The 10,267-nt window shown below is 56.8% G+C and overlaps 1 protein-coding gene across 1 annotated transcript in view; it reads right to left on the bottom strand.

The window, feature by feature from the left end:
* Positions 1-8,084, bottom strand: part of EXOC7 (exocyst complex component 7) — a 14,444-nt gene extending 6,360 nt beyond the window's left edge. Inside the window, exons 1-8 of the mRNA XM_023747907.1 lie at positions 7,924-8,084; positions 7,671-7,736; positions 6,165-6,349; positions 5,811-5,916; positions 4,539-4,761; positions 3,744-3,911; positions 1,068-1,160; positions 5-189 (exon numbers count right to left, since the gene is read on the bottom strand). Of these exons, the coding sequence (XP_023603675.1) occupies positions 5-189; positions 1,068-1,160; positions 3,744-3,911; positions 4,539-4,761; positions 5,811-5,916; positions 6,165-6,349; positions 7,671-7,736; positions 7,924-7,983 (1,086 nt within the window). The 5' untranslated portion in view covers positions 7,984-8,084. The remainder of the gene's footprint in view (positions 1-4; positions 190-1,067; positions 1,161-3,743; positions 3,912-4,538; positions 4,762-5,810; positions 5,917-6,164; positions 6,350-7,670; positions 7,737-7,923) is intronic.
* Positions 8,085-10,267: the final 2,183 nt, after the last annotated feature.

The following is a 10,267-nucleotide window of genomic DNA, read 5'->3' as shown; positions in this document are numbered from 1 at the left end:
AGGAGAGCGAGATGGAAGGAGAGAGCGACAGGTCTGGCCCATCCTCTGGGCCCTCTGGTGGCTGCTGGGAAGGCAGCGGCGGCTGCCCGCGGGCTGGGCTGGGCTGGGCTGCGTACTCACCGGCCAGCGGCCCGTGCTTGTCGTTCAGGGCCTCGGACAGGTGCTTAACTCGGAAATCATGCTGGTGACCTAGCGAGACGTCAGCCGCACAAACACAAGCAGCGTTTATCCAGGGGCCGGGCGGGCTGGCCCTTGGGGACCGGGAAGAAGCCCTCAATCTCCGGGAGGGTGTGAGGGGGGTGTCGGGGAGGGGCATTGGAGGGGCTCTGAGCCCCTCCTCTGCCGCGGGCCACCCTGGGAACAGCCGTTTCAAGCCTGACTTGCAGCGCCAGGACCATCCCTGGGAGCTGGTTTCCCCAAGCCCAGAGGCCAAGAGAAAGCCGCGAGGCCAAGAAGAATTGAGGGGCTTCTGGCAGCCGTGGAGCGGCTGATGCCTGGCCCCGGGGGGTGATCTTGCCGGACATGGGGAAACCCAGTTAGAGAATTGTCACTGCGAGGGACTGGGGACAGCCTCCTTCTTGTCCCCAGCTCATTCTTAGGGAGGAGGGCCAGGTCCTCCAGGGTGAGGCTATTCTCCTGACATGAGAAAGGGATGTGCCGACCTGCTGCCTGTCCCCTTGCTGCACCCCCTCCCCCCTTATAAAGTTGGGGGTGACCAGGAGGCCTAGGCCAGCTTGGTCCTGCCACCGCTGATCTCAGCATGAAAGGGCTGCCCACGGCCAAGAACTCTCTCTGAGTTCAAACAGGAGACAAGGACAGAGACAGGGAGGGGAGGGGGAGGGGAGCCCCAGGGAGGGCAGAGCTGCCATCAGCCAGACAGGACCAGGCCAAGGCCACGAAACCTGTCCCTGCGCCAGCTGGAGCGACTGGCACAGGGACGGGCAGCCCCACCCGTCCCCTCTCAGGGTTCCCCCCGAGGCCCTCCTGGGGCTGGAGGCTCTGCCCTGCCGCGGGAGTGAACACACGACGGAGGAGGAGGGAACGGGAGAGGAACACGGGGTGATTACCTTCCAGAGGAATGAGGTTAGAGCCCCCCTTTTTCCCATCTAGACCATGCTGGGAATACTGTTTCAGAAGGTTCTGAGCCTTACGGATCGTCCCTGTCACCAGAGCCACACAGAGAGGAGATAAGAAGACCTGGGAAACGAGTGAGAGAAAACAGCAGCGGCCCTCCACGCCCAGCCCACACCCGGCCCCCCCACAGTGAGCGCCCAGACCCCCCTCTCCCAGCAGCGGCCCTCCACGCTCAGCCCACGCTGGGCCGACAGTGAGCAAGCCCAGACCCGCCTCTGCCAGCGGACCTTCCCCAGGCCGCCGGGGACCCAGCAGATGGAGACGAAGGGGTGGATACATTCCCTGGGGCCTCCCGTCCTGCTCCTGGCCCTCTGTTCTGGCCTGAGCTCATTGGAGGGTGCGTGGAGGTTGAAGGAGACGAGGCGGGCAAAGGCCCACCAAGAGGAGCCCCAGTAAAAAGAACTCCTGAAATCCAAACAGGCTCGGGCTCGGGCTGGAGGAGCTGGTGACGAAGCTCTCACACCCGGAGTGACGACCCAGGACAGAGCACGGGCACCTGGAGGCTGGGAGGCCTGCGCCCCGCGGAGCGCCAGGCACAGCTCTGGGCATGCTCAGTGTTGGCAAGTGGCCAAACAGCAGTCAGAAAGCAGCACGGGAGCTGGTGAGACGGGAAGGAGCCCCCTGGGAGGGCAGTGCCAGGACGAAGGCTGGAGGCCCGGAGGCAGCCCGGCCCACACACTGAGGTTACCCAAACCACCAACGAGACTGCAAAAGCTCAAGGGCGAGAGGGGCTAACAGAGCCCCAGAGCCGGGAGGGCAGTAGGAAAGGGCGCATGCTCTTGGCACGGGGGAAACAACAGTTAGTGTCACAAGTCAAAACAACAAGAACAAACTGCAGCATCCGCAGCCTCGGGTCAGCCACTCGGAACGAGGCACCGCAGGGCAGAGCGTGTGGGGAATAAACCGGCACCTCACACAGCGAGCGCGCTGCCTGCACGGGCCTCCGCCCTGAGCCGCAGCCCATCCCCTGCCTCGCGAGTCCTGGCCGCTGAGGAGCGCGGGTGAAAAGAGGCAAAGCCTGGGGCTCATTTCTTCCTGTTCGCACCACGCCACCATCAGCCGCTAATAACACGCGGGCCGGCGCAGCATCTGTCTCCCTGTGCAGTGGGCGGCCGCTAAGGAGACCTCAGATTCCGGCCCCGCAGCCGAGCGGGAGCCCAGCCAGCACAGGGCACGGGTGTGAAGTGGGGCTGCTTGTTGGCAGCTGCCAAGACCATCAGGCACCCAATTGCCATGGACAGCGCTGAGGCTGGCGCTTCATGGCCACCTACCTTCCTCTCCCTGCTCCCCCCCGCCCCCCCCCCCGCCCCCAGAACTGATGTCCCAGGCCCGGTTCCCTAGTCCCGACACCAGTCCTGAGCCCACCAGCTCCGGACAACCCACAGGAGCATGGGGACCTCCCAGCTAGTTTCCCTCTTGGGTCTACAAGCCAAGGAGGAATTCAGTCCACGGGGAGCCCTCCTCCCGGAAGGCCCTGTCCCTGTGTGGCCGGCCAGCACCCCAGGGCAGAGCACATCGGATCCCAGGGCCTCCCGGGGCCATCAGAGAAGAGACGGACGGGAACTGAGCACAGACCGCTGGCCCAGGCGGCCTCCCAGACACAGCCCTGCTCAGCACACAGAGGCACAGAGGAACGGGGCGGCCCGCCTGCAGCAGCCGCAGCCTCGGCCAAGCCCGCCAGCCCAGTGGAGTCACGGATTTTCTGGGGGAGCGGCCGGGGCACCCACACTGGAGGGGAGAAGGCAGTGCCTTCCTTCCAGGCCCCCCAGTTCCCTAAGCTCGCCTGGCTGTGCCCCCAGGGCAGCGTCTGCTCTGCCACGTTTCCAAACCCTAAGGAGTGCGAACAGACACCCTCAGAGGGGCAGGGCAGGAAGGGCCGGACAAAGGAAGGGGGAAGCTCTACACCCAGCCTCTCACCGGGGCGGGTCCCGCAGGCCACCCCTGGGGCAGTGCCTGCAGCTTGAACCCAGGCCTGCCAAGCTGTGGGTGCACACGGGACAGTTTACTTGCACAGACTGTGGGGACATGATGCAGGGACAAGGATGTGAGCTGTTCACTCAGAACACCACAACCCATGGCCCGGGCCTCTCGCCCTCAGCACCCTCCCACTACGGCCCGCCACAAGGCACGAACTCGCAGTGCGGCCTGAAAGCCAGGCGCACTTCCTCCGGGAGGGCTGACTGTGAAAGTATAAAGTCTCCCACCCACTTCTCAGCCATGCGCCACTTCCAGCCGCCCTGGCTCGCTGGGAGGTGAAGGCTGCCCTGTCCCATCCCCCGAGCTTGGCTGTCGCAGCCTGGCCTCCTGGCGGGACAACAGGGGAGGAGCAGGGGCCCAGCAAGGGGCTCTGCCCTGGCTGCACCCCACTCCCCTGCCTCTCCACATCTCTGATGCCCCTCCCTCCTCCAAAGACACGGATGCAGCCCCCAGACCCTGCTGAGCAGCAGGAAGAGCCTCCTCGGTGGGGCCTTGCTGGGGGCAGACACTGGCTTTCTTTCCTGTCTGCCTGCAGCTGGAGGGGCCGACGCCGCTAACCCCAGGGTGGCCAAAAGCAACGCAGGTCCCACCGCCTTCTGGCTGGTGCTTAAAGGGCCGGGGCGGGGACTCACCTGGCCGCTTGATGGGCTTCTTGGTGGGCGTGTCTTTCCTCTTGTTGGGGATGGCAGGGGAGTAGGGAACCCCAGAGGCAGAGCTGTTCTTCCGGAAATGCTCCTTCAGGCCCTTGATGGAGCGGTCCAGCTGGCTGGAGCGGATCTGGTAGTAGACGTTCATGAAATCTGAGGAGAGATGTGGACAGGCCTGCGGCAGCCGGTCCGGCCTTTCCCCTCTAGACCAGCTCCACGGGGCGGCAGCGCGCCCACTATTCCTACTTGCTAACCCCTTCCTAGCACCTCCTCGGGCTCGCAGCCACCACGGGGCCTTGCCCCGAATCAGGCAAAGTCTTTAAAGGGAAAGTACCTCCCCATAGAACTGATGATTTTTTTAAGTTCTGAAGCTAAGTATTTTCAGATAAAAAATATAAAGATTAGGTAAGGAGTCAAAGGATGTGAGTAATTTATAGGAGGCACAGAGACAACACATGTCAGTGAATGGAAAAAACACTATTATCTTTAGCCATTACAAAATGATTTTATTAATTTTTATTGATTTGAGAGAGAGAGAGAAGCATAGATGTGAGAGAGAAACATCGATTAGTTGCCTCCTGTACGCACCCTGACTGGGGATTGAACCCACTACCTAGGTATGTGCTCTGACTGGGAATCGACCCCACAACCTTTTGGTGTACGAGACGACTCTCCAACCCACTGAGCCACCCGGCCATGGCTAAACTTTTTATTAAAAAAAAAAAACCTGCCCCTCCCCCTGGGCCTGCCCTGCCGCTGGCCCCCCGGCCGGCCCCTCACCTTGGTTGTGGCCGAATTCCACCAGCCAGCGGGAGATGCGGATCACGTCCAGGAGCACGCCCTCCGGCAGGTGCTCCAGGGGCACCTCCTCCTGGATCTCCAGCTCCTCCTCCCCACCGATCAGGTCCAGGATGAGCACAGGGGAGACCACCTTACTGTGCCGAGTCATCAGGCTGCGGAACTCCGACTCCAGGGACTCCTTCCCCCGCTCGAACAGCAGCTTCTGCGGGGGCGAGGGGAGGGAGGAGGAGGGCCCACTGCTGCTGCGGCATTCGGCTCGCCCGCCCCTCCCCGCCTCTGCCTGCACTTCCTTGAACCCCGAGAAGAAAGGCAGGAGGCCTTCCTGGGTCCTTCCTTCAGCTCAGGTTCTTGCTAACGGGATGCTCACAGTGAAACCAGGGCTGTATAAGCAGCTGCTGCATGAACACTGGCTGATCACCTTCTCACTCACTACCAAGCTGTCTTCCTGTTAGAAAAGGGTTTGCAAGGAAAGAACTAGACCAGTGATGGCGAACCTATGACACGCGTGTCAGAGGTGACACGCGAACTCATTTTTTTGGTTGATTTTTCTTTGTTAAATGGCATTTAAACATATAAAATAAATATCAAAAATATAAATCTTTGTTTTACTATGGTTGCAAATATCAAAAAATTTCTATATGTGCCCTAACCGGTTTGGCTCAGTGGATAGAGTGTCGGCCTGTGGACTCAAGGGTCCCGGGTTCGATTCCGGTCAAGGGCATGTACCTTGGTTGCAGGCACATCTCCAGTAGAGGGTGTGCAGGAGGCAGCTGATCGATGTTTCTCTCTCATGGATGTTTCTAACTCTCTATCGCTCTCCCTTCCCCTCTGTAAAAAAATCAATAAAATATATATTAAAAAAAAAAAATTTCTGCCGAAACCGGTTTGGCTCAATGGATAGAGCGTCGGCCTGCGGACTGAAAGGTCTCGGGTTCAATTCCGGTCAAGGGCACATGCCCGGGTTGCGGTCTCGATCCCCAGTGTGGGGCGTGCAGGAGGCAACTGATCAATGATTCTCTCTCATCATTGATGTTTCTATCTCCCTCTTCCTCTCCCTTCCTCTCTGAAATCAATAAAAGAAATTTTTTTTAAATGTATATCTGTGATTCCTGAGGCAGAGTTCTTCAGGACCACAGTATGTGTACTATATTTATTCCACTACATTCTCCTTTAAGCTGGTTCAGTCTCTCATGAGGCCAGGGCAGGGACTGATGTCCCCACACCTCCCCCCGTACCCTGCTGGCCCCTTACCACTTTGTTGAGCTCTGGGCTGTCTGGGCTGTTGTCCTGGAAATACTCCACAGCCTTCTGAATCTTGGCCATGCTTCCCAGGTACTCGTCCAGCCTCCCTGTGGGGCTGGGAAGGAACAGAGCTGTGTCAGCCTGGCTGGATGGAAGAGGAAGAGAAGGACCCATGTGGAAGGGGAAAGAAGAGAATTAATATCGGGGACTCAGACTCAAATATATTCTACCCCCTTCCCCTTCTACGCCGCTGGTCCAGGAGGCATCAAGAATGTCAACAATAAATTAACAAAAAATAAAAGAAAAAGTCAATTAAAAAAACAAAAAACAATGAAAGGAATGTGACCTCCTGGCCTAGCTCACCCCTCCCTGATGACCTTCTCGGTGTCACTGGCCACATGGTAGTAGCTGATGACGTGGTCCAGGCAGGACAGAGTCTTCTCCACGTTCTCCTGCAGCCGCTGCAGGTTCTCTGTCTGCTTGTGCACGGGGATGATGGAGTTCTCCAGCTTCATCAGGCGGCTCTCAAAGGATGACAGGATGGACACCTGTGGGGGAACACGTGCTCTCAGGCTTCCAGGCACCCACCAGGTCTCCGGCCTTGGCTGCTTTTTCTCTGGTTTTCTAGACAATAAGCTCCACGAGGGAAGGGCTGGGGGTGCAGCTGTTCACCCCTGTGTCCTCAGCACATAGGAGGTGGTCCAAACACATTGGATGAAATTTGATTCAAAGGCAATGCAAGCAACAAAGGACCTTCCCCCAAGATAATCACCCCGATGGTTTCCCTTCTACCCTTTGAAGCCAAATCTCAATGCCTGATCTTTCTGAGGCTTCCCTAGACTGAACAGGGCGTAGTTGCATATGGAGTCGCCTCAAATGCATTGTTGGCACTTTCAAAAGCCTCTCTTGCTAAGGGTGAATCTCACTACATAAGGACTAGGTCAGTGGTCGGCCAACTCATTAGTCAACAGAGCCAAATATCAACAGTACAACGATCGAAATTTCTTTTGAGAGCCAAATTTTTTAAACTTAAACTATATAGGTAGGTACATTGTTATTAACTTAATTAGGGTACTCCTAAGGCTTAGGAAGAGCCACACTCAAGGGGCCAAAGAGCCGCGTGTGGCTCTCGAGCCGCAGTTTGCCGACCACGGTACTAGGCCTTCATGACTGTGTTACTACATGCATACACCAAGCTTGTATCTACTCAACCTGTGCTTTACAGTCCCCTCTGGAAATAAAGAAGAAACCTCATATTTGTGGAGCACCTACTGTATACCAGGTGCTGTGCAAGATGAGTTCCCATGACCTTCACAGCCACAGGGGGCGGGTGGCATTGTCCCTGTCTTACCATATGAGTTAACCGAGGCTCAGAGTTACCTGCCAGGAGCCGCACACAAACAAGTGGAGGGTGAGGACCAGATCCCAGATCTGTCCGATTTCAGAGCTCATCCTACCCCAGAGCCCTGGGGGAGGGAGATGGCTGAGTCTTGTCTGCCCTCAGCGGCCTCAGAAGTGCCACCCCTGCCCTCCGCCCGTCGCCTGAAGTGAGGATGACACACGACCGTCCCCGGCCCACCCAAGTCAGCCTCACTGTGTTTGCAGCAGGAGACGAAGGGGAGGTCGTGGAGAGAAGACCAAGCCCAGGCCAGCGGGGCAGCAGCATCCTCAGGGAGGAGGCGGACCAGGGGAAGGCGACCAGGTAAGGGACACGCCCGCCACACTGCTGCCGGAGAAACCCACCCAATACCACCATTCCTACCCAGGCCAGAACCCCAGGCCTTACGGACCGGACCGGACCGGACCGGACCCGCCAGGTCGCCGAGCTCTCTGGAGGCCTGCAGCCCCTCCCAGCTGAGGGTTACTCACCATGTTCCTGGTGAGCTGGTCGCTCTTCTCCAGGCTGTCTCGGATGAAGGACAGCGTCTCCTCCTCCTGGGGGCGCGGAGGGGAGGCATCACCAGAAGCCCGCGGCTGCAGATCACCGCGTCCCGGCCCGCGGCCTCGCCCCGAGCCCAGCTCCTTGCAGGGAATGCCCCTCTGCCCCCTGCCTCCTTCCAGAGGGGATGCCGGGCCCGGGCCTCGGCGCCTTCCCTCCCCGCCGCCCCCGCCCCGGTCTCACCTGCTTCAGCTTGTCCTCGATTTCCCGCCGCCGGGCGGACGCCTCCTGCGGGGGAATCATCCCTGCGGCCCGGCGCCGCTTCCCCTGCCTGTGTTTTGTGTCTGCGTGCGTCCCTCCTCGGCTTCCGTCCCCGTTACACCCACTTCCGCCCCTAGCCCCGCCCCCGAGCGCACTGGTGGGGCCATGTTGGGAGTGGCAGGCGGAAGTGCTCCGCGGGGCCCGGAAACGGGCTGGGGACGTAGCCATCTTGGGTGTGGCCCCGCGGACCAGCCGGAGAGCCGCGCTCAGCACTTCACTTGCCGGAACCACACCCGCCCACAGCAGACGCTCAGAAAAGTATCTCGCGAGCATCGCGCTCTGTATGTCTAGGGAAGGCACTCCTTTATGGTTGTGAACAAATACTGTCTTTTTTTGCCCCAAATCTTTAGTTGAAAGTATAACTTATGTCCCCCTTTTCCCTCAATTGACCCCTTTTAGCCCGCCCCCGCCCCTATGGTCTGTGTCCATGGGTTATGCACACATGCATACAATGAACAGATACTTTCAACTTTATACAATCTCATTGCATTTTAAAAAAAATATATTTTATTAATTTTTTACAGAGAGGAAGGGAGAGAGATGGAGAGTTAGAAACATCGATGATAGAGAAACATCGATCAGCTGCCTTTGATCGGAATCGAACCTGGGACCTTTCAATCCGCAGGCCGACGTTCTATCCATGGAGCCAAACCGGCTAGGGCTCATTGCATTTTTGGTAAATGAACTATGTGTGTGCTTTTTTTTAAAAAAATACATTTTATTGATTTTTACAGAGAGGAAGGGAGAGGGATAGAGAGTTAGAAACATCCATGAGAGAGAAACATCGATCAGCTGCCTCCTGCACACCCCCTCCTGGAGATGTGCCCGCAACCAAGGTACATGCCCTTGACCGGAATCGAACCTGGGACTCTTCAGTCCGCAGGCTGACGCTCTAGCCACTGAGCCAAACTGGTCAGGGCTGTGTGTGCTTTTTTGCATTTTCTCAAATTTCCTGCACCAAGTGTAATTTGGGAGCCAGCTGGGATGTAGTGAGAGCCCTGTTTGCCATTGCTGTCACCCCGTTCCCACTCCCCATCTTGGCTAATCCTCGCAGTAAGCTTCCGGGTGGGGCACAGCGCTGTGTCCCGTCAGCAGCACAGGAAGCGGGCTCAGCGGGTCGCTGCCTCAGTCAACGCAGCTGCGGGGACGTCTGCTCCCGCCCTCCTCCCAGGCTGGCTGCTCAAGACGTGGGTTTGTTGCTCTGCAAAGCTGCCAATCTGATGGTCAAGAAAAGCCACTGTGGCCCTAACCGGTTTGGCTCAGTGGATAGAGCATCGGCCTGCAGACTGAAGGGTCCCGGGTTCGATTCTGGTCAAGGGCATGTGCCTTGGTTGTGGGCACATCCCCAGTAGCGGGTGTGCAGGAGGCAGCTGATCGATGTTTCTAACTCTCTATTCCTCTCCCTTCCTCTCTGTAAAAAGTCAATAAAATACATAAATAAATACATAAATAAATAAAGATGAGAGATGCATTGCAAAAAAGGAAAACATGTTCAGAGTACAAGGGATGCACAAGTTTCTCTAGTTTCTAGACTGTGAGTTTAAATCCCCTCTCTATTGCTAACACTTCTAAGAAAACAAATTTTCCCTTTTTTGGTAATGATTAAAAAAATAGGTTCTTTTTTGTCTGTTTCATTTAGAAACCACCAGCCATCAACAATGCCATCTGACAGAGTGGTCAGAGGAGTGTTTTTTTTTCTTCTTCTTCTTGAAATCCTTTTATATATAAAATGAAAGGAAGCCCAGGAGCGGACAGCTGTTGCGCGCTTTCTTACGGGAGAGAAAGCAAAGGAAACTTTTAGTGTGCTTTCAGCCACGTGTAGGGTCAAACCTGCAATTTGGTTTTTAAAAATATTTTTTAAAAATTGATTTCAGCCCTAACTGGTTTGGCTCAATGGATAGAGCGTCGGCCTGGGGACTCAAGGGTCCCAGGTTCGATTCCGGTCAAGGGCATGTACCTTGGTTGCGGGCACATACCCAATAGGGAGTGTGCAGGAGGCAGCTGATCGATGTTTCTCTCTCATCGATGTTTCTAACTCTCTATCCCTCTCCCTTCCTCTCTGTAAAAAATTAATAAAATATATTAAAAAAAAATTGATTTCAGAGAAGCAAGGGAAGAGGGAGAAACATCGATGATGAAAAAAACACATAAAAACATTCGATGAGAATCATTGAGTGGGCTGCCTCCTGCACGCCCCCTACTGGGGATCCAGGCACACAACCCAGGCATGTGTCCTGGACCTGGAAATTGAACCATGACCTCCTGG

The sequence above is a fragment of the Myotis lucifugus genome, unplaced genomic scaffold, assembly GCF_000147115.1.
Source record: "Myotis lucifugus unplaced genomic scaffold, Myoluc2.0 scaffold_1049, whole genome shotgun sequence".
NCBI lineage: Eukaryota > Metazoa > Chordata > Mammalia > Chiroptera > Vespertilionidae > Myotis > Myotis lucifugus.
The sequence above is the reverse complement of the archived record's forward strand: the minus strand, read 5'-3'. Positions and strand labels throughout refer to the sequence as shown.